Raw genomic sequence first — 24,993 nt, forward strand, 5'->3', positions numbered from 1 at the left:
TGTAGGCACTGAGACAACAAGGGAAAATTTCCTAATGGTTTACATCCTTATATGGAGAGAAAACTATCATGAAAATATCATGTTTTTTATTCCCCCTTTCTTGCATTATGTTGGGAATATTTCTGTCTGTATCTAGAGATCGAAAAACGGTTGAGAACAAAATTAAATTCTCTCCCGGCTTGTGTTATCTAAAAGCAACAATGGGAATTTGTAAATAATTTTAAAAGGGGCCACCTGAAAGTCGTCAGTTGTCATTTTGGCCAAAATAAAAAGTGATCAAGAGATAACAAAGTTCCAATTCAAATACTCGATATAAGCTGTTCGCTATTTATAGGTGCGTAGCTTTATGTTTTGCGGTGTACCTTCTTTCTTTAGACATGTTGTTTTTTACATCGCTTACACCACTTGAGACAAACTGGAGTCAACCTCGGACGGCAGCCAAAATAATCTCCGATAATGCATGCACTTTATTTTGAAACTTTTGGATTGATCTCGTGTTAGAGTGCAACAATGTGTGTGGTAGCAAAACTACATTTATTTCTCAGTTTTGCGGAAGCAAAGAAAAGAAACGGTGGCTCGATTGTAATAAACTGGTTTGTTTAACGAACGGGTTTATAGGGTTTCGGAAACAACTGCATGAAAAAGTAATGTTGACTAGCTTAAGGCATTTCTTAATCTTGGCGTAATCATACAGGAACGTGGTTGATATATTCGATTATCTTAGAATATGAGATTACATGTCAATCAAACACAGGATATCGGTATTATTATTACATCGATATTTTTCACAAAGCACAAAACGAATCTTCCTGAGCAACTAGCTCACGCAATCGACCCCACGATTCACTGGTACATGGAATCGATCACCGGGCTGAAGTTGTCTGTAAATTCACTGCCAATTCGCCAGCTGCCAATTCACCCTCAAGAAGAACACTGCCAATTCGTTTCTCTTTTACATTTTATACAACTGTCGTAACCAATAGGTTGCTACCTTAGAATAAATGTTAAAATTAACATTTGCGTACATGCGCAAACAAACAACTCAAATGCGCAAATGTGTATTCAAATAATTCATAACACTCAGTGTGAAAACATACATCATCATGAATATGCACGCGGTAATAACTTTACAAAAATTGCAGTCACCACTTCTTTTTCTAAATTTTATGGAATACCTATCTAATATACATTCCGTCTCTTGACACTAGAATCCCATCTCTCAAACCTGCGTTAGAATATATGGCTCCAGACATCGGCCATGTTCGATAGTATTCCTGCTTGTTGCCCTTGCAATTGAACTTGACGGGCCTAATAACTTTTGTTATGATATATTAATAGTTTCTTGCTGTACATCACCTCGCCTGCGGACACCCCGCTATACGGACGCTCGAATACGGACAAAATCAGATCCCCGGGAAGAAGAGGTGACTGGATGACCCCGCATACGGACCTCGCATACGGAATTACGGACACCGTGGACAGAAAATGTGACCCGAAGCGGACACATGAACCCCGACCGGTGAGTGGGAACTGTCGAACACTCAGCCTGCAAAATATGCACAGCGAGCGACCCAGACTGCCACTCAGCTGCGCCCCTCCAGACGACCGGAGAGATCCCCCAACCCTCATCCATGTCTCCCAACCCGACACGGTGACGACTGTGAGCCGCACCCAACAGAACCATGAATGCCACCCACCCCGCAACGGACCCGCAACGGACACAAACGAAGTCCCGAGCGGTCCGCTAACGAGAGTGACTGTATATAAAATCAAACTACCGCTACACACAACTTTATCTCTCGACACTAGAATCTCGCTTGTTCCGCAGTTCGAAAGGATTATGGTCGCAAACAACGCACATATCTGATAACTTACAATAATACGGCCGCCATCTTGTAACGAAATGCGACCTTTCGGGTCTAATAAAATCGTAAGTGTTATTATTACAGTCTCAGGCTTAATATAAAGTTAAACTCCTGTCCCCTGTTACTTCATCTTTTGATAGGACGATTAAATCTCTTCCACAGTTTAAAAGAATTATGACCGAAAACATCGGCCATATTTGATTAACATGGCCGCCATTTTGTAACGAAGTGCAACTTTTCAGGTCTAATAAAATTTGAAGTGTTATTTATACAGTCTTTTGCTTAATATATTGTTAGATAACTTCTGCCTGTAACTCCATCTCTTGACATAAGGATCTCAACTCCCTCACAGTTTGCAGGAATTTTGGTCTCAAACATCGGCCATATTTGATTGATATGGCCGCCATCTTGTCTAAAAGTGCAACTTTTCAGGTCAAATAACATCTCACGGTTTGTTTCTACAGTATTTTAAATCATATAAAGTTAGAGTACTGTTGCCTGTTACTCCATCTCTTGACATTAGGATCTCATCGCCCCCACAGGTTGAAGGAATTTTCCACTCAAACATCGGCCATGTTTGATTGATACTGATGGCCGCCATTTTCTCTCCAAGTGAAACTTTTAAGTTTAATCAAGTTTACTTCTTACAGTCTTTTGGTTTATGTAAAGTTAGACTACTGTTGTCTGTTACTCCATCTCTTGACATTAGGATATCGTCTCCCTCACAGTTTGAAGGAATTTTTGCCTCAAACATCGGCCTTATTTAATTGTTGTGGCACCATCTTGTCTCCAAGTGCAACTTTTCAGGTCTAATAACATTTCAAGTTTTGTTTCTGCATTTTTTTAAATTTAAAGTTAAACTCATGTCTCTTTTTACTTCATCTCTTGACAGCAGGATCTCATCTCTCCCACAGTTTGTTTTGAATGTTTGCCTCAAACATCGGTTTCTTTGATTGACATTGCGGCCATCTTGTCTCTAAGTGCAACTTTTTGTTTCTCACAGGTCGAATTTTCTCTAAACACATTGATATAATCAACTGGAAAACGAAGAACGTACCTGAGGAACCGTTTGTTGACAATACAAAAATAAAACAAATTCGACAACATTATCGATCTCCAATCTATGGCGCGTCCAATACCTGTAAAATATCCTAAAAGCAGATCAAAATTTTGCAAGAAAAGGATCTATTGATTTTAAAAGTTGATGACTGCCTTGCGGGCTTCCTATAATCTTCGAAATGTTGGCAAAAAAGCCTACTTCAGCCAATGCTAAATTAGCAGCTGCCTGCTCATTTAAACGACGGGAAAACTAATTAATGCTAAAGTAATTATATAATACATAATAATTCAATAATGCAAAACGTTCAACCAATTGGTCTACTCTTTCAAGTTATTTCTCTTTCAATTTAAAGTTCTTTCAGATTGTTTTAAGTTCCTTAAAGTTGTACTTCTCTTTAAGTCTGTTTGTTCCTGGTGGTTTCGGGTGCCTTCGGGAGCCTTCGGGTGCCTTCGGGCTGGTTTGGAACAATGGTAATGAATGCAATGATGCTTCTCCTTTGAAGGTGGAGCAAGAACAGAGCGTGACATGCCTTTAGTAATATTCGTCTCTTATAAAATGATCAGGACGAGCGAAGCCTGGTCTGTAACGAGCACGTGTAAATTCAGTTATACATTTTGATTACAGACACAGTGCATCTTCTACAAATTGCACAAACGCGTTCGTCAAGTCGCATCGCAGCGCGCACTGATAGCAATACCTGTGTCCGCATACCAAGGTCGCGTCCGCGCCATGCAGAATCACAGAGGAGAGGTGGGGCAGGTCCTCGCTACCTGCGACAGGAGAGACATGCGATCGAGTGACATATATAGCATTCTATTCACGAACGTTGTTTAGCTGGTCGTATAGTTGTCAACTTCCTTATGGAAGTTTTTTGTTTATCTGGGCGTTTTGTCGCCACACAGAGCACGTCAGATCCCGTTACTTTCATGGTGGTGTACAAGGGCCCGCGGAGGTGATTTGGAGTCCGCGCTTTAGCCTCCATGCTTTTGCTCCTTGTTGCTCGCCTGTGCGCTGGTCCAAGGACGGAAATAGATATATACTATATCAATATAATGATACACTATGAAATAAAAAAAATGAAAAAAAAAGAACACACCAAAACCATTTATTGTCAGAAAACTAACTTGAAAGGAAAAATACTTAAAATGATCAAGACGAGCGAAGCTCAGTGTCTAACGAGCACGTGTAAATTAAGTTGTACGTTTTGATTACAGACACAGTGCATCTTCTACAAATTGCACAAACGCGTTCGTCAAGTCGCATCTGCAGCGCGCACTGATAGCAATACCTGTGTCCGCATACCAAGGTCGCGTCTTTCGGTCTGTCCATGCAGATATCACACGTGCTGGAAATCTTAGGTGGGACAGGTTCCTCGCTACCTGCTGTAGAGGGGTAAGACTCTTGATAGGTATCATTAAAAGCATCTTCTTCCTGAACGTTTTCGTTTAGCTGGTTGCAGTAGTTGGTAACTTCTTATGAACGTTTTTGTTTATCTGGGCGTATTCGTCGGCTTGTAACTGGAAAACGAAGAGCGTCCCTGAGAAACCGCTCGATGACCATAAAAAATCGACAACATTGTCGATCTCCCAATTCATGGCGCGTGTCAATACCCGTAAAATATCCTTTAAACAGATCCAAAGTTTGCCGTGAAAAGAGCCAATTGATTTTTAAAGTGGTTGACTGCCTTGCAGGCATCCTATCATTTTTGAATGGTTGGCAAATAGTCTACTTCAACCAAAGCTCAATTAGCAGCTGCGTGCTCATCTAAACGACGGGAGAATCTCATTAATGTTAGAGTAATTATATAATACATAATAAACAATTCAATAAAGCAAAAAGTTCAACCAATTGGTCTACTCTTTCAACTCTTTCTCTTTCAATTTAAATTTCTTTCCTTGAAGTTGTACTTCTCTTTGAGTTTGTTTGTTCTTGGTGGTTTGGGGTCGCTCTTGCCTTCGGACTCGTTTTGAACACTGAGAACAAATGTGGTGATGCTTTTCCTTGGAAGGTTGAACAAGGACACGCTTTGCTGGGAACGATGGCCAGAGAACCTAACCATTCTGCAGAAAATAATCAAGTTCATCACCGAAAGTCCGAGGGCAGTGAAAGCAACGTACTCGGCGAAGGTGTTTTCCGTTTTTTTTTCTATTTTGTTGACCAGACTATCTTCTCCCTGTATCGTTGAACTAAGTTGACTATCATATATAACGCTGAAATAACTCATTAAATCACAGTACGATTAATTTTGATGGGATCAAAACTTAACAGAAGATATACTTCATCATGCCTCTAAAATGCGAAAATACTGACTACCTGTTCCCTTCGTTAAGAAAAAGCATGCACGAATGGCCTAATCTGCTGTTGTGTGTGAGGATTGATATGTTCGCCCAATGACAGTTCACGAAACGCTTTTTATGATGTACCCAAGCAACAAATTGACACAAAAGAAGAGAAAAAATGACCAGAAGTGTCTGCTAACGCAAGTCGAAGATGTAGTGGTTCAGTTTGTTTTGCAAGAAACCAAGCCGACAGATTTGAAGCTTAATTGGAAAACGAATCATCCTGCATGTCCAAGACAGAAGAAATCGACATATATTCTGGACGTTGTCTAAAAAATGCAAAGTAAACTCATCCATTTTTTGCTAATTGTTTCTCTTCTTTCTCACCTTGATTTTTCAATTTCGTTGCTTTATTCGTCTGCTTCTTTCTGTTATATTTTTATAACTGTACCTGCAACCTGTACCTTTAGCTCCTGAGCTGCGATACTAATGTATCACAAGTCATGATTCTTTCTTTTAAATGGTTTGCTTTTCACGTCTGCCTCTTAGCTGTCTTTCAGCTTTCTTTCTTTTTACTGCTCACTTGTACGTAAAGTATTACGGAAATACATGTACGTTTTTCTTAAAACATAAATGTTTCCAAAAACGAACCTTATGCAAGGAAACCAAAGCGTCGATGCACTTATCCAAACATGTCTACTGACGAAGACTACAGCGATGAGGGCACTTAATAAACTAAGATAAATAACTTTAAACATCGGTGTGGGCAATCAGGCCCTTACATCGAAAGACAAAGAATAAAAAATAACTAAAAAACAACTCTTGTTTCACAACATCCCTGTTCTTAGCTAAAGCATCGTCCTCGATGCCAAAAATATAGAAAATAAAACAAAAGCTGTACAATAAGAAAACGATGAAAAACTTGATATTAAGAGAAAACGAATAAAACTTAAGTTGAAACTACGAAAACATACCTTGAAAATATTATAGAAAATAGAAAATATCAAATAATTCTATCAACAAAACTAATATAAGATATCGTAAAACATATTATGCAAACTACCGTTGTTCAATAATGTTCACAATCACAAAGTTAAGCTCAAAAGTTAATCATTTCTGATCCATCTTAACTAATTCAGCTCGTCTAGTTCGTTCCTATTTTTTTTCTATTTATTTTGTCTGGGCGTATTCTTCTGCTTGTATGTTATAATCGATCAATTTATCACACAAGATTTGCACGTGGTTCAGATCCATCGTTACTTTCATGGTGGTGTACAAGGGCTTCCGCGCTTGAGGTGCTTTTGGAGTCTCGCGCTTTAGCCTCCATGCTTTTGCTCCTTTGTTGCTCCGTCCTTGTGCGCTGGTCCCAAGGTACGGAACATAGATATATACTATATCAATATAATGATACACTATGAAATAAAACAAATGAACACACCAAAAGAACACACCAAAACCAATTATTGTCTATGAAAATTAACTTGAAAGGAAAAATACTTTAAAATGATCAGGACGAGCGAAGCTCAGTGTCTAACGAGCACGTGTAAATTAAGTTGTACGTTTTGATTACAGACACAGTGCATCTTCTACAAATTGCACAAACGCGTTCGTCAAGTCGCATCTGCAGTGCGCACTGATAGCAATACCTATGGCCGCATACCAAGGTCGCGTCTTTCGGTCTGTCCATGCAGATATCACATTAGCTGGAAATCTTAGGTGGGACAGGTTCCTCGCTACCTGCTGTAGAGGGGTAAGACTCTTGATAGGTATCATCAAAAGCATCTTCTTCCTGAACGTTTTCGTTTAGCTGGTTGTATTAGTTGGTAACTTCTTATAATCGTTTTTCTTTATCTGGGCGTGTTCGTCGGGTTGTAACTGGAAAACGAAGAGCATAAAAATCGACAACATTGTCTATCTTCCAATTCATGGCGCGTGTCAATAACCGTAAAATATCCTTTAAACAGATCCAAAGTTTGCCATGAAAAGGGCCAATTGATTTTAAAAGAGGTTGACTGCCTTTCAGGCATTCCATCATTGTTGAATGGTTGGCAAATAGTCTACTCCAACCAAAGCTCAATTAGCAGCTGCGTGCTCATCTAAACGACGGGAAAATCTCATTAATGTTAGAGTAATCATATAATACATAATAAACAATTCAATAAAGCAAAAAGTTCAACCAATTGGTCTACTCTTTCAACTCTTTCTCTTTCAATTTAAATTTCTTTCCTTGAAGTTGTACTTCTCTTTGAGTTTGTTTGTTCTTGGTGGTTTGGGGTTGCTCTTGCCTTCGGACTCGTTTTGAACACTGAGAACAAATGTGGTGATGCTTTTCCTTGGAAGGTTGAACAAGGACATGCTTTGCTGGGAACGATGGCCAGAGAACCTAACCATTCTGCAGAAAATAATCAAGTTCATCACCGAAAGTCCGAGGGCAGTGAAAGCAACGTACTCGGCGAAGGTGTTTTCCGTTTTTTTTTCTATTTTGTTGACCAGACTATCTTCTCCCTGTATCGTTGAACTAAGTTGACTATCATATATAACGCTGAAATAACTCATTAAATCACAGTACGATTAATTTTGATGGGATCAAAACTTAACAGAAGATATACTTCATCATGCCTCTAAAATGCGAAAATACTGACTACCTGTTCCCTTCGTTAAGAAAAAGCATGCACGAATGGCCTAATCTGCTGTTGTGTGTGAGGATTGATATGTTCGCCCAATGACAGTTCACGAAACGCTTTTTATGATGTACCCAAGCAACAAATTGACACAAAAGAAGAGAAAAAATGACCAGAAGTGTCTGCTAACGCAAGTCGAAGATGTAGTGGTTCAGTTTGTTTTGCAAGAAACCAAGCCGACAGATTTGAAGCTTGATTGGAAAACGAATCATCCTGCATGTCCAAGACAGAAGAAATCGACATATATTCTGGACGTTGTCTAAAAAATGCAAAGTAAACTCATCCATTTTTTGCTAATTGTTTCTCTTCTTTCTCACCTTGATTTTTCAATTTCGTTGCTTTATTCGTCTGCTTCTTTCTGTTATATTTTTATAACTGTACCTGCAACCTGTACCTTTAGCTCCTGAGCTGCGATACTAATGTATCACAAGTCATGATTCTTTCTTTTAAATGGTTTGTTTTTCACGTCTGCCTCTTAGCTGTCTTTCAGCTTTCTTTCTTTTTACTGCTCACTTGTACGTAAAGTATTACGGAAATACATGTACGTTTTTCTTAAAACATAAATGTATCCAAAAACGAACCTTATGCAAGGAAACCAAAGCGTCGATGCACTTATCCAAACATGTCTACTGACGAAGACTACAGCGATAAGGGCACTTAATAAACTAAGATAAATAACTTTAAACATCGGTGTGGGCAATCAGGCCCTTACATCGAAAGACAAAGAATAAAAAATAACTAAAAAACAACTCTTGTTTCACAACATCCCTGTTCTTAGCTAAAGCATCGTCCTCGATGCCAAAAATATAGAAAATAAAACAAAAGCTGTACAATAAGAAAACGATGAAAAACTTGATATTAAGAGAAAACGAATAAAACTTAAGTTGAAACTACGAAAACATACCTTGAAAATATTATAGAAAATAGAAAATATCAAATAATTCTATCAACAAAACTAATATAAGATATCGTAAAACATATTATGCAAACTACCGTTGTTCAATAATGTTCACAATCACAAAGTTAAGCTCAAAAGTTAATCATTTCTGATCCATCTTAACTAATTCAGCTCGTCTAGTTCGTTCCTATTTTTTTCTATTTTTTTTGTCTGGGCGTATTCTTCTGCTTGTATGTTATAATCGATCAATTTATCACACAAGATTTGCACGTGGTTCAGATCCATCGTTACTTTCATGGTGGTGTACAAGGGCTTCCCCCCTTGGGGTTTTTTTGGTGTCTCCCCCTTTCCCCCCTTTTTTTTTTTTCTTTTTTTTCCCCCCCTCTGGGCGCGCCCCCCACGAGGGAAAAAAAAATATATACTATATCAATATAATGATACACTATGAAATAAAACAAATGAACACACCAAAAGAACACACCAAAACCAATTATTGTCTATGAAAACTAACTTGAAAGGAAAAATACTTTAAAATGATCAGGACGAGCGAAGCTCAGTGTCTAACGAGCACGTGTAAATTAAGTTGTACGTTTTGATTACAGACACAGTGCATCTTCTACAAATTGCACAAACGCGTTCGTCAAGTCGCATCTGCAGCGCGCACTGATAGCAATACCTGTGTCCGCATACCAAGGTCGCGTCTCTCGGTCTGTCCATGCAGATATCACATGAGCTGGAAATCTTAGGTGGGACAGGTTCCTCGCTACCTGCTGTAGAGGGGTAAGACTCTTGATAGGTATCATTAAAAGCATCTTCTTCCTGAACGTTTTCGTTTAGCTGGTTGCAGTAGTTGGTTACTTCTTATGAACGCTTTTGTTTATCTGGGCGTATTCGTCGGCTTGTTACTGGAAAACGAAGAGCATCCCTGAGAAACCGCTCGATGACCATAAAAAATCGACAACATTGTCGATCTCCCAATTTATGGCGCGTGTCAATACCCGTTAAATATCCTTTAAACAGATCCAAAGTTTTCCATGGAACGGGCCAATTGATTTTTAAAGTGGTTGACTGCTTTGCTAGATTAGCTGGAAATCTTAGGTGGGGCAGGTTCCTCGCTACCTGCTGTAGAGGAGTAAGACTCTTGCGCATCATAGTGATAACTATTATTAATTTTAAACTTCTTCTTTATAAACGGTTTTGTTTAGCTGGTTGTATTCGTTGGCAAATTCCTCATGGACGTTTTCGTTTATCTGGGCGTATTCATCAGCTTGTAAGTTATTAGCGATCAATTCGCCACTCGCGATTTGCATGTGGTTCAGATCCATCGCTACTTTCTTACTGGTGTTCAAGGGCTTCCGCGCTCGTTGTGCATTTGGAGTCTCGCACGGAAAGGAAATTGATAAAGGTCATACAGCCTTAAAATTCATACTTAAAATTCATTCAAATTAATGAAAAAAGGGTAAATTTGATGGAAATGGCGAAATGGCAATTAGCGAAAAACTACCAAAATGAATGTAAGATATTATCCAAAAAAAAAAAAACACAAAAAATATTATGAAAAATCATACAAAAAATATCAAATATTGGAAAAGTTATATATAAAAAAACTAACCTAAGATATCAAAAACATTTATTATACAAACAACCACTGTTCAATAATCCCAAAGTTAAGTTCAAACATTACAAAATAATTATTTATAATTCATCTAAACGAATCCAGTTCGTTTAATTCGTTCCGATATTCCTCTTGCTGGGCCGCGAGTTGCGCTGTTACGCGCCAATCTCTGCCTCGTCCCCAGGCGCCGATTGGCCGGACGTTGAGGCGGTAAGGGGGGAAAACAGGGGGGGGGGGGATGATGGGTGGGGGAAAACCCAAGCGAACCCCACCAACCCCACAAAACAAAAAAACCAAGCGCGCCAATCATAAATGGAGCGAGGGCTGAGATAGCACGGCACTGTAAGGGCACTGATAGGAATCTCCCAGGAGCTTTTTCGTCTGCTGGAAGCAGCTTAAACATCCAAAGGATATGATTACACGGGAGGCACATCCAGTCAATGGGAAACGCAGTTGGACTCTTCATAGAGTGACAATAAATACATGTCCACTTACCAACCATATCCATGTTACTGAAATAACAAGGAAAACAGTAACGTAAACAATTAACTGTCTGCAAGCTCAGAGTAACGCTGTTTAACCATATGTCGAAAGTTAAACGCACTCAAAGCTGCCATTAAGTCTTCAAATACAGAAACTTCCTTAAATTCACGCAAGGCAAAGATAACCAGATATCTTTAAGGTAAACAGCACTTCACATAAATGATGTTCCCTAAATAAATGACAATAATCCTTCGGAAAAGAAGCTCGAAACAAACCACTGAGAAAACGTTTGCCTACCATAAAATAACTAAATATCTGTACAAATTAAATTAAATTCAGTTGTACGTTTTTATAACAAAGACAGTGCATATTCTACAAACTGCACAAACGTGTTCATTAACTCGTATCTGCAGCGCCCATCGATAGCAATACCTGTGACCACATAGCAAAGTCGCTCCTATGTTGACAAACTCGACAACATTGTCGCTCTCCCAATCTATGCCCCGTCCAATAGCCGTAACAATTCACAAAACAAATCAAAAATTTGTCACGAAAAGATTCTATTGATCTTAAAAGTGGCTGACTGCCTTGTAGGCGTCCTATCATTTTCGAATGGTTGGCAAAAAAGCCAACTTCAGCCAAAGCTAAATTAGTAACTGCCTGCTCAACTAAATGGTGGGAAAAATAATTAATGTTAAATTAATTATATAAATTAATTGGTGACTTGATATTATCTCACCAGGAGAATTCTCTAAACACATTAATATAATCAACTGGAAAACAAAGAACGTCCATGACGAACCGTTCGTTGACCATAAAAAAAACAAATGTTGAGAAATTCGACAACATTGTCGATCTCCCAACCTTTGGAGCGTCCAATATCCTAAAAGCAGATCAAAATTTTGCAAGGAAAATAGGGCTATTGATTTTAAAAGTAGATGACTGCTTTGCGGGCGTCCTTTCATCTTCGAATGGTTGGCAAAAAAGCCTACTTCAGCTAAAGCTAAGTTAGCAGCTTCATCTTTATGGCGGGAAAAATTAATCAATGTTAGATTTATTTTAAAGTACATAATAAACAAATTAATTAAGTAATAAGTTCAATCAATTAGTGTACTTTTTCAATTTCTTTCTCTTTCAAGTTAAAATTATTTCAAATTGTTTCAAGTTCCTTGAAGTTGTACTTCTCTTTAAGTCTGTTGGTTCCTGATGGTTTTGGATTGCCTTCGGACTGGTTTGGAACAATTGGAATAAATGTAATGATGCTTCTCCTTGGAAGGTGGAGCGAGAACCGACCGTGACATGCCTTCAGTAATAATCCTCTCTCATAAAATGATCTGGACGAGGGAAGCTCAGTTTGTAACGAGCACGTGTAAATTCAGTTGTACGTTTTGATTACAAAGACAGTGCATCTTCTACAAATTGCACAAACGCGTTCATCAAGTCGTATCTGCAGCGCGCACTGATAGCAATACCTGTGTCCGAATACCAAGGTCGCGTCTTTCGGTCTGTCCATGCAGATATCACACGTGCTGGAAATCTTAGTTTGGGTAGTTCCTCGTCACCTGCTGTAAAGGAGTAAGACTCTTGCGCATTGAAATGATAACTATTATTATAAGCATCTTCTTCTTCATGAACGTTTTCCTTTAGCTGGTAATATTCGTTGGCATATTCTTCATGAACGCTTTTGTTTAGCTGGTCGTATTAGTTGACAACTTCCTTATCGAGGTTTTTGTTTATCTGGGCGTATTGTCGGCTTGTAAGTTATAAGCCATCAATTCATCTCTGGCGATTTGCATGTGGTTCAGATCCATCGTTACTTTCTTAGTGGTGTTCAAGGGCTTCCGCGCTTGAGGTCCTCTTGAGTCTCGCGCTTTGGCCTCCATGCTTTTGCTCTTTTGGTGTTCCGTCCTTGTGCGGTGGTCCCAAGGGACGGCACAAAAGTACAATGGTAAATATAAACTCGCAAGGAGAATTCTCTAAACACATTTATATAATCAACTGGAAAACGAAGAACTTCCCTGACGAACCATTCGTTGACCATGAAAAATAAAAATGTTGACAAATTCGATAACATTGTCGATTTCCCAATCTATGGCGCAAAATATCCTAAAAGCAGATCAAAAGTTTGCCACAAAAAAGGGTCTATTAATTTTAAAAGTGGATGACTGCCTTGCGGGCTTCCTATCATCTTCGAATGGTTGGCAAAAAAGCCTACTTCAGCCAATGCTAAGTTAGCAGCTGCCTGCTCATCTAAATGACGGGAAGAATTTATCAATGTTAAAGTAATTATACAATACATAATAAACAATTCAATAAAGCAAAAAATTCAACCAAGTTCTTTCTCTTTCAATTTAAAGTTTCATGTTCCTTGAAGTTGTATTTCTCTTTAAGTCTGTTTGTTCCTGTTGGTTTTGGATTGCCTTCGGACTGGTTTGGAACAATGGGAATATGTGTCGTGATGCTACTCCTTGGAAGGTGGAGCGAGGACAGACCGTGACATGCCTTCAATAATATTCTTCTCTTGTTAAATGATCAAGACGAGCGAAGCTCAGTTTGTAACAAACACGTGTAAATTCAGTTGTACATTTTGATTACGGAGACAGTGCATCTTCTACAAATTGCACAAACGCGTTCATCAAGTCGCATCTGCAGCGTGCACTGATAGCAATACCTGTGTCCGCATACCAAGGTCGCGTCTTTCGGTCTGTCCATGCAGATATCACATATGCTAGAAATCTTAGGTGGGGCAGGTTCCTCGCTACCTGCTGTAAAGGAGTAAGACTCTTGCGCATTGTAGTGATAAGTATCATAATTAGCATCGTCTTCTTCATGAACGTTTGTATTCGTTGACATATTCTTCATGAACGTTTTCGTTTAGCTGGTCCTATTAGTTTTCGACTTCCTTATGGACGTTTTTGTTTATCTGGACGCATTCTTCGGCTTGTATGTTATAAGCCATCAATTTATCACTCAAGATTTTCCTGTGGTTCAGTGGTGTTCAAGGGCTTCCGCGCTTGAGGTGCTCTTGGAGTCTCGCGCTTTGGCCTCCATGCTTTTGCTCCTTTGGTGTTCCGTCCTTGTGCGCTGGTCCCAAGGTACGGCACAAATATATACTATATAAAAAGGTATAATGGTACGCTATGAAATAAGAAAAAAAAAAAACAGTTAAAATTAAAAGAAAACACCAAAATCATTTATTGTCTGTGAAAAATTAATTGAGAGGAAAAATACTGTGAAAATATTGTGGAAAATATCGAATATCAAAAAGGTTATATAAACAACAGTAACCTGAGATATTGTAAAACATATCATACAACTTACTACTGTTCAAAATGTTCATGATGACAAAGTTAAATCAAGGTTTAATCGAGCTCGTCTAAATAAAATATGTCCGGCTCTCCTTTTCCATGGCTGGACCACTGGTACGTATTATGAAGGGCGGCTTTGTGCTCGCAAAAGCACAAAAGACAAATTATGTGGTCGCATGGCAAACACATCCAGTCGACCGGATATCTCGTTGAAGATTTCATCGAAAACAACCAAAAATCAACAAAGAAAACTCATTGATGTTTTAAAATTTGACTAATTATTTCTCTTCTTTCTCTCCTAGATTTTTTAAATTCGCTACTTTCTTCGTCTGGTTTCTTCCTGTTATACATAACCGTGCCTACAACCAGCTCTAAGTCGTGAGCTGTCATACTTGCTTACTCACAAGTGAAATGGTTTCGTCTTTACTTCTGTCTCTTACCTTCTTTTTAATATCTTGACTTTCAACTTCCTTTCTTATAACTGCTTGCTTGTTTGTATTGGTATACAGACTAACTGGCCGGTGTTGGTTGGCGGCTACGCAAGGAATGCCTTTCCACTTTGGTAATTGTTGTATGGAATTCATTCCAATAAGTGAAATAAAAATAATATCTCATATAAATTTCGTGAAATGGAGGTAAGGAAATGAAAACTAGAAGGGGCTATTGATCGTGAAAGTTGTTGACTGTCTTGCAGGCATTCTATCATTTTCGAATTTGAAGTTTGCAAAAAAAAAACCGCTAATGAAAGCTAAATAAGCAGCCGCGTGCACATCCAAACGGCGAGAGAAATTAATTAACTTTTGAGTTCTTTCTCTTTCAACTTCAAGTCCTTTCAGATCCTTTCAAGTTCCTTAAAGTTGAACCTTTCTATAAGTCTGTTTGTTCCTGGGTGTTTTGGGTTGCTTTTGCAATCAGGCCCTTACATCATTTGACTTGCACGGTAGCTTTAAAATTGTTTCGTCTTTTCTTCTGTCTCTTAACTTCTTTTTAAGGTCTTCACTTTCATTTTCCTTTCTTCTAAGTGCTTACTTGCACGTGTTTTACATAACTGTACCTGCAACCTGTACTCGTAGGTCTAGTTCGTGAGCTGTCATACTTGCTTACTCATAAGTCCTTCTTTTTTCACTTTAAATGACTTCTTCTTTACTTCTGTCTCTTAGCTTCTTTTGTGGGACTGCTTTATCGGGGAAATAACTCGGGAGCTGAAGGAGGTGACAAGACTCTGTCCGTCTTCAGAACTTTAATCTTCGTCTGCTTCTATAGTACAGCTATGCACAACTAACTTAAGCCAAAAACTAGCCCTTCTAATATAGGTAAAATGTAGACATGTTTGGGTTCAAAAACTCTCTGACCTTGGAAAACTTGAGACATTCCCAGGACCGACTTAAGAAAACAAATACAAACAAACCTACACGAAAAACCAAAATAAAGAGTAAACGGCCAATGATAAATCAAGACGTTCGAAAACTAGACCAAAACATGAACCTTTACGGAGGTTCCAAATTAAGATCAGTAGATGATTTCAAGTTCTTCTACCGTGGGAATGGAACCTTCAAATACAAACACTTGACAAGATAACCAACACAACCTAAAGTTAGAAACTCTTAGTGTGAGATAGACCTTGAACAACCTTGGGCTTTAAACTTAAATAACAAAATAACCAAAGCTTCCAGGCACTAACCCAAACATGACCACGGGGAAAGACTAAAGCTTAGCGATAAGGGCCCTCAATAAACTAAGATAAACAGCGTAAAACATTGGTGTGGGCAATCAGGCCCTTACAATCAAGACTTGAACGGAAGCAGCAAAATGACACATAACCGACAGAGAATAAAGACAACTAAATTCTAAAAACAACTATTAAGCTTCACAACATGCCCCCCTTCGTCAACAAAGCATCGTCCCCGATGCCAAAAAGATGAAAAACGATAAAAAAAAGTATATAGTGTTATTGATAAAAAAATTGGTATTAAAAATGAGGAAATTCTACAACATCAGTCCAACTCGTCTAGTTCATTTCTCTACTCCTCGTCGGCTGCCGCGACTTGAGTTGTGATTAACCACTCATAAAGTGAAATTCCCCGTGGGGTTTCAAGGCCACAGCTAGGGCACATAACAAGACGTTGTAGCCCACTCTTCTTCCGTTTGAAACATGACAAACAAAGGATGTGGTCACATGGTAAACACATCCACTGTATGGGGTACTTTGTTGAGCTTGTCAGGGAGTTACACAAAACACAGGTCCACTTTGCGATCATATCGATAATTACTGAAATAACAAGTGAAAAGAGTAACGAAAACAATCAAACATCTTCAATCTCAGAGTAACGCTGTTCAACCATACGTGGAAAACTAAACGCACTCAAAGCTGCCATTAAGTCTTGAAAAACAAAAATTCCCTCAAACTCTTGAGATGCGAAATGTATGAGGTTTCGCGCAAGGCAAAGATAACCAGATAACTTTAAAATAATATGAAATTTTTAAATTTTTCGATTTTATACAAATGTAACATAATGTTAGCTTATATCTTAGTATCTCTTATATATTTTAATCTTTTAACTTCCATTTTAGGTACATTATAAGTCCTTTAGCGACTTTTTAATTTTTACTTTTTACTAGGGCCTCTAAGGATAACAGTTTTTATTGTAAAGCTGACGGAGTAACCCTATTTAAATAAAGGCTCCTCTCTCTCTTAAGGTAAACAACACCTCACAAAAATTATTTTCCCGAAATAAATGACAATAATCCCTCGGAAAGGTAGCACGAAAAAAATCATTGAGAAAACGTTTGTGTATCATAAAGTAACTACAGATCTGTACAAATTCAACCACATTGTCAACCTCCCAAACTACCAACGACCAAAACTAGAAAACAATCCTAAAAATAAATCTAAAGTTTGCCATAAAAATGGGTGATCTTCATGAAAAACAGGTATCATTTGCCTTGAGCGACAACCATTAACTTGACATTTAAAAGTAGCAAAAAGACCACCAACTGAAGCTAAATGAATAGCTGCAACTTCATCAATCTGCCTAGAAAAGTTAAGAGCTACAACACTAATTACGTCATTCATATCAGTGATCAACAAAGTTCAGTGTTCATCAATTTTTCACAAAGTTCCTTTTAAGATCTTTTTCCCTCGGTGATGGCCTTGACGCTCTGACTGATGTTGATTTTCCTGACTGATAGGCTTGGGTTTATCACCACGCTTGTAGATTTCTTGCTGGCGAGGATTAATGGCCACAGTTTGAAGAGGAATTTGCTTTTCTGTTACTTTCTGAAAACGGCGCTGCAATATCTTAAGAATACACTGGCAGGCAACACAACATAGGATGAAATTAATGGCTGACAAACCAAGCGCCACATTAGCAATGTAACCAGTGAGGGTGGTTTTAGTGGTGACTTCAATCTGGCTAATCATATCATCTGCCTTCTCTATTGTTGAACTAAGCTGCCTGTCGTAATAGATAAACATTTCTTCAAAGTCGTTCATGACAGTACGGTTTAAGACAACACGTGGATGAATTGCAAGTGATTCATGATGAAGCTGCGATGAAGCTGCAGGGTACCCATGTCACTCTTGGTTGGATCCCATTTAACGCTCGTTTTCATCTCAGTAAAACTAACGTTGCACGGAAAATTGTAGATGGCTAATGGTGTGATACCCCAAAATATAAGTGTTTGTGAGAATCGTACCAGATGTCGTTGAAATGAAGAATTGTTACCAACACAAAAGGTCTAAAAAACCATATACGCGAAGCAGTCTCGTAAAGGTGAACTCCTGGATCTCTTGGACGCAATGTATGGTGGTGGACCTTCTTTGGTCGGGATAAGTCATGGTTTTAGAGACTCTGGTCTCGGCGGTAATTTGGTGACATCCTCAAGAAACTGTTAGAATGCAGTTATGATTCACACTTCCGGGTCCACTGAGGGATATTACTGTTGTTAGACTTAAAGATTGTATTTCTCTATATCTGAGGACGTGCCCCGCGAAGCCAATTTGGTTGTTCAGGAAACCCACCTAATGCAGAAGCCTCATCATCATCATCATCCTCAAGTCTTTTCGCGCCAGTAGGCGCATAAGGCCGTGATGCAGAAGCCTGCCGAGCTTCAATTGGCTCGGCCAGTACTCGAGCTTTTCTTCTAGAAATCACAAAAAAAAAAACGTTTGTATATTCTTTGTGAAAAGCCCAACTCCGCAAGTGAAAGTTAAATTGATTTATAAACAAAACATAAAACAAAAATACAATTTGTTCATGTTATGGACTTGATTCGGAAGTAATTCAACTTAAAAAAAGCATTAGTAGTCTGTGGGAAACGTACACTACAAACGCTACATTTCCTGACTGAGCTTGCTACGGAAAGGAGCCTAGAACATCACAAAAGTCATTGTTCACTTACAAGCTTATCTCCTTTACAAGTGATCTTCTCAATCAGGAATTCTCCACCAAGCTTTTTAGACAGTCTTTGGGGAAATAGCTTCTCGAGAGGTAACCAGGACTCTAAAGCAAATCCTCCGTCTAACTTTTTTATTCTCTTCAGCTGCGTCAGACTAACTACTGCAATGGTTCGTTACTTAAATGAGAATGTTCACATGCTCACGAAATCTATGGGCGTCAGGAAAGGTATCCAAGAATTAAGTTTGGCAGATGTGATGAAAACGAATATTCTCGGTAAATATTCGGGTCTTCGACATACCCCTTCTTTGATTTAGAATTGTCAGTGATGCTAAACCTACAAAACGCACATGTCTAAAGAGTAACAGACTATAAAAAAGCGCATTTAGAAAGTACACGAAATAGCGAAATAGGAAAATAGCCAAAGCTACCATTATACAATGCAAAATATCGTGAAACATTTCAAAACTATTGTGAAAATTATCCAATATTGAAAAGGTTATTTAGGCAAAACTAACCTAAGCCATTATAAAGCACATTGTACAAATCATCAATGTTAATTAATACAGAATTTCAAAGTCGCAAAGTAACACTTCAAAAATACCATTCAATCAAGTCAGTCTAGTGCTGGACGTATCAAACTTTGCCTATTGTTATGGTTGCATTTTTGGAAGACAAAAGCGCTTTTGTTTTTGAGATTCTCTTGTGCTTTCGGAAATTGTGTTCGACTACGGTTCGGATATGATCGGCAAATTCTCGTCAATGACATTTTATTACTTTGTAGGGGCTAGAGGGAAAATAATGTCAAACACAAGCGACGGCAGTCCGTTACTTTTTATAAAGAAAATAAAACTTGATCGAAGTTTCATGTTCATAGCGTCGCTTCGCATGTTCGCAAGTCTGAATTAAACTTAATGTTAAAAGCGTGGGTTCACAAGTTTGAATAAAACTTAATCGGGGTTTCATGTTCATAAAGTTGCTTCGCATACATGTTCACAAGTTTGAATAAAACTTGATCGAAGTTTCATGTTTATAGCGTCGTTGGTGGTGTAAAAAAATATGCACACCCAATGTGCCAAGCGACGAATAATATCCCTATTTCAAAAACTTAAATAGTAACAACAACAACAACAACAACAACAACAGAGGAAAGCGAAAACGACGAACCAGATAGCGGCAGGTCGGGAGTTGGAATTTGGAAGAAGTCATCTATTCCAGGTCAGAAGAAATCGACGTAGTCTGGACGTTGTCTGAGAAATCTAAATAAAACCTCTTCATATATAGATATTTTAAATTTTCCTGATTTTTTTATTTTTCATTCTATGGGTGTTCAGAGTTATAACAGTGCTTTCCTTGTCTGTATTTTCCTGGCACACTTATTATATTTTAAACTCATGGCTTTACCTGTAACATTCAATTGTGTTGAAGTACTAAAAGGAATAGTTTCATAAAAGATAACAAGCCTGAGGTTCGACGGCTGTTCAACTGTTTTTTTTTCTTCTTTTTATTGGCAGGTTTTCAACTAACTACAACCTCGAAGGGTCATCAACTCAAAAGCTAAATTTTAGACATTTTTGAGTACAGGTTTTTCTTTCTGAATTACTTCTTCAGTTCCACTTAAATGGTCTTGGACTTTCTTTAAATTTCGTTCTTTTTACAAAATTGTTTATTTATGTTTTTAAAGCACATTAAAACCTTGGCTACTAATGGACTAGAAAATGTATTGGCTCCTCAGTATGTCCCTGTTCTTAGACTGTTAAACATCGTCCCCGGCCAAGGCCAAATTAAAAAAAAACTACAAAACTATATAGCAACTATGAACATACGAACAAGTATTAAAAAGGTAAAATCGATATTGACGATATTAATGCAAAATTACACTAGTAACATGATGTTAATGTGTGATCTATATACATATATGGTTTTTTTATAGAGGAAGAATGAAGGTGCAAAAGTGAAAAGCTTTTCGACTTGAAGACGAAATGCTAATACATTCGCAAACTCTTCAATTCGTGAGAAATCTGATTGTTGTCTATAATCCATTTGTACGCGTTTTTCGTGAATATCTAATTACAGCCGCAATTCTTCCAATTTCAAGAATTTCTTGGAATAAATTGCTCAACTTAATAAGAGCAATTGTTTATGAATTCAACTAAGTTATCAATGCAAACTCCCAAACTCAAAATTATATCAATGGATTGCTAAGAAAGAATAATAAACCCTAGTGGACTTTGCCTTCAGGGCTGGTTGGTTATCAACAGCAAATGTAAAGTTTGCAAACAAGCCGCTAACTGAAGCTAATCTGCAGCTTCATCCAGCTGTCTAGAGAAATTACTTGGCGTAAGGTTGATTTCGTATTTTTTTATAATACTGTTCAACAAAGTTTACTTCTAGAAGGTCTGTTGCTCTCTTCATTAAAAGTATTCGATGACGCTTCCATTGCTGGCTTTCTTGTTCGGTTACAGACCCCTGTCTCAATTCGTTAACTGGTTAAGTGTAACACTTACAGACTTTGTGTGGTTTGGAACGCTCAGAAATGGCTGCTTGCGGGTCTTGAAGCAGTTTGTACTTAGGTGATAAGGTTTACTTGTCGGGAAGGTGTGGATAAACCAATGAGGCGTTAATGAGGTAAATGTAGATTGAACTTAAAATATGTGCTTTTGCAATCATTTTTATAGCCATAAACAACAACAACAAAACGTTAAATAAAAAAAGCGTTTCGGCGAGATACGATCGCAGCGAACTACAAAAAAAGCATTTTATGATCTCTAACAAACTGTTCTTGTAACAACTTGGCATTTTCAGTGCCCAGTATTTTTGCGTTTCTTTGACCAAGGGCTCGTCGCATGATACTTGACCGCTTCTTTTCCAGCTTCATTTACAGTACTACATTCACCCTTGTCGGAACCAGTATTTTCCACTGCTGGGATGGACTGCCGACACCTTGAAAAAAAAATGTCGTTAAATTAAACAGAAAATATATATCTTCTTAAGATGATACCTGTTATAAAACGAAACACTTTCATGCAACGGCTAACAAAAGAATGAGCTGCTGCTCGTGCTGTGAAAAAAGGGAGAAAATAAAATAAAATTTAGATACTAACGTACGCGTTATTGCTGTGTTATATTTGTGGCAGACATACACGTTACAATCCGTGTTATTTTGCTTAAAATATTGGTTTGAAATTTTGAAAACAAAATTAATGGTAATTTGGAAGTAAGGTTGTTTGGGTAAAATGTCTTTAATCTTTAAGAAAATCTTTAATAGCGCGCTTATAATTGTAACGTTATTCTAAATACTACTTTCGCACCCTGTACTTACATGGATTTCTCATTTGAGTCGGTCATGGGCCTCCTTGTCACAAAATCGGTAACAGGAATGAGGCATAGTTCTGTTTGTGTCCCTTGTTCCCGTATTTTTCCGCTGTGCTCAGCCTCTAGACAATTTTCACCTACTATCTCAACTGCGTTATTATCACTTTGTTCACCGTCTTCAAAGGTGACATCCAAGGCTCCACTGTTTTTGACGGTAGAGAAAATAGTAGGCTTATCAATTTGTCCAGTTTGGAGCTGGTGCTTAAGGACGTTCCCACCTGCTAAGCCGCGTATTTCTCCTTGCAAATCGTTAAGAGGAAGAAGCAAACCCAGACAGCATGAAAAGGACCAATGTGGATTTTTGCGCCATTCTTTGAGGAAGCGATAAAGGAACACAGCGTTCTGAACTGAAATGAACGAGAATTAAAGAAGTTTGGATAAGTCGATCGAAAATTTATAGACAATTTTACACTTTAGATCTGTTTTAAACGTTTTTAAATTTCTAACTATGAACACAAATCGCTCCAACAGTTTCAAATATAAATTGTGGCTGTTCGAAAATCTCGAAAATCCATGGCATAGTCCCTTAAACAACTAACATGTAATTAAGACGGATGTGCTTGCGATGTTTGAAATCAAATGGTCCATTCTCAGACAACCGAATTAAAGTATTAGATCTTGTTTTTGATTGGAATCTCCCGTTTAAATTTAATCTCTGTTACTTCCAACAAAACAGTCAGATGATCGCTTCATGCGTGAAACTCGAGTAACTGTCTAAAATTTTAAAAAAAAAACTTGTATACATGTGTATAAATATGGCTAGCAATGCAACCAAATGACGCCAGGAGAAACTTTTCAGACATGCTAAGTTTAGCTGCTACTAAAAGGAGCTGTCATGCCGTTATGGGGAAGAACAACTCCCTTAGCAGCCCAAACCAACGTTAAATTTTTGACCGCCAATTGTGGGCCACCATGCCCTTGATGCGTCTCTAATTGTTTACTAATCTATGGCTATTGATATTCCGCGGCCGATCTAAAGGAAAATATGACTTTTTCATACCAACAAGTAGTCCAATCACCAAAGTATTAGCTCCAACCACTAATATGTTGACTAAGACTGCGTCGGTGTACGTATCGTTCGAGGCGGGTAGGTTTTCTGCTGGAATTCTACTCACAGCTCCGATACCAAGGTTAACAACGGAAATAGCAAGGGAAGTTGCCATTAATCTGTTCTCGGTCACGTCTTGGATGGGTTTGATCCAGGAGAACAACATTCCATACATGCCAGCAATGACCCATGCCAAGCCAATGTAGGACCTGCTCTCTTGACCCACAAGAATTAGGCCAGACGTAAGGATAACTTTACGCGACGTTTCAACCAATTCCCAATACCACGCACGATGTTCGTAGTTTTCAAAAAGAAAACGCAATGCAGAAATTATTTCCATGCCAGAGCCTGCGTTGGCATCTGTTGTTGTTAATATTGCTCTTCGTTTTTTCCAAAGGGCGATAAATGAGGAGACAGGGAGGACAACGATATAAGCAGTAGAAATGTAGGCCACGATAAGCCAAAGGTTGTAATGCTTACCTTGGCATTGTATGCTGTAATCCGCCTTCATGTACTTGTAACACAACTCTTCTTTGTCGTCACGACAAAGTTTCTGGCAAGCTATTGGTAGAACACTAGCTGTCTTGGCACACGTACTTAGATAAGTCACATACAAAAAGAAAAACAAATTTCTGAACACGAGCTCTTTTGTCTGCGAGATTTTTCTTAACTTATCATCGTTCTGCAGGTTTTGATTCCATAGGATTATAATTTTGCGCACTCTGTAAGCGACAAGAGAAAGGCCGATAATAGCCCCATTTATTGCCATCATCGCAAGCAAACTTCCAAAAGCATCCACGCGAAATCGCGAAAAAAGGCAGTTCAAAGGTGCAATTTGAAGCAAGTCCATTTGGAGTATTTCTGAATATTTGCCGACTGCTTGTAAGGAGCCTGGCCATTTTATGTACGCGAAAGCTTGAAGTAAACCATTGGTGACCTGATAGAAGCCAACTACGATCTTAAGTTTGGAAAAAAACATATCTATTAGAGAACGATTACCTCCTTTCTTTTTGCTTTTCTTGCTTGTCCACAACAAAGCTACAGTTAGTATAAATACGATTGCTGCAATGATCGACAACTGTCCCACTATCCACTTCCTGTTTGGACACTGTATGCACGTTTGTAACTGTTTATAGTATCCTGAACTACAAACTTGACAAAGTGGACCCTCGTAGCCATTGCCACACGGAGAGTCTAATCCACCCTTACAAGACTCATCTACTGGACACTTATAAGGGGTTGGTATTGGAAATTGGTATTGCACACTTTCAGCATCTAATGCTGGTGAAGACTTCAAGATGTTTACAATGAAATCTCGGTAGCGATCTTTGTATGACTTGTTCCGCCATTCCCACCAAAAACCAGCTTTCAAAGAAAAGTAATCGTTTTGGCATTTCAGTCCTCGTACACATTTATGACATTTCTCAAACATGTGGGTCCGATAAAATTCTTCCAAGCATTGGCAAGCACGGTATCCAGCAAAGAAGTCAGTTTCAGTTCCTGTTGAGAATGATAAATCTCTTAGACAGGAGTTAAAAAAAATAAATTTACACACCAATAACTAGAAAACATGCAAACTGTAGCACCTTAAATTCCAATTCGATCGGCAACCCTTATGTCAATTTATTTTTTTATTTTATTTTATTTATTATATTTTATTTTATTTTTTAGCAATTTTCTTTGGCGGCATTCCTACTTAGGTTTCCATCAAATTTTGATTTTCTTCATTTCTCCTCTCCAAAGACATAAAGCGCATTGAAAAAATTCATGGAATTTTAGGACCCTTTTGATCCTAGTGATACAGGCATTGAGAAAGTTGAGACTATATACGTTTTAGTAATATTTCAAGGTCATCGAATAAGAGTAAATTAATTGCAGGTCTGTAACTTTTCGTAAAAAAAAAGATAAAGCGCGTTTAAATCTAACAGGCAACTGCAAACATTTACTTCAGCAACACCAACATTTGGAACATTTGCATTGTTAC

General features: G+C 38.2%; 2 protein-coding genes across 3 annotated transcripts in view; one reads left to right on the forward strand and one right to left on the reverse strand.

The window, feature by feature from the left end:
• The window catches only part of LOC144660464 (polypeptide N-acetylgalactosaminyltransferase 13-like), a 142,213-nt gene that overhangs the window by 93,259 nt on the left and 23,961 nt on the right, over positions 1–24,993 (forward strand). The gene's annotated exons all lie outside the window — the stretch shown is intronic.
• The window catches only part of LOC144660439 (uncharacterized), a 28,734-nt gene continuing 25,092 nt past the window's right edge, over positions 21,352–24,993 (reverse strand). For both annotated transcript variants that reach the window (XM_078521056.1, XM_078521057.1), the window contains 3 exons: positions 22,962–24,509; positions 21,909–22,308; positions 21,352–21,529 (listed from right to left, as the gene is read on the reverse strand). In XM_078521056.1, coding sequence (XP_078377182.1) covers positions 21,388–21,529; positions 21,909–22,308; positions 22,962–24,509 — 2,090 coding nt within the window. In that variant the 3' untranslated portion in view covers positions 21,352–21,387. The remainder of the gene's footprint in view (positions 21,530–21,908; positions 22,309–22,961; positions 24,510–24,993) is intronic.

The sequence above is a fragment of the Oculina patagonica genome, chromosome 7 (assembly GCF_052425735.1).
Source record: "Oculina patagonica isolate OP01 chromosome 7, crgOcupat, whole genome shotgun sequence".
NCBI classification, from domain to species: domain Eukaryota; kingdom Metazoa; phylum Cnidaria; class Anthozoa; order Scleractinia; family Oculinidae; genus Oculina; species Oculina patagonica.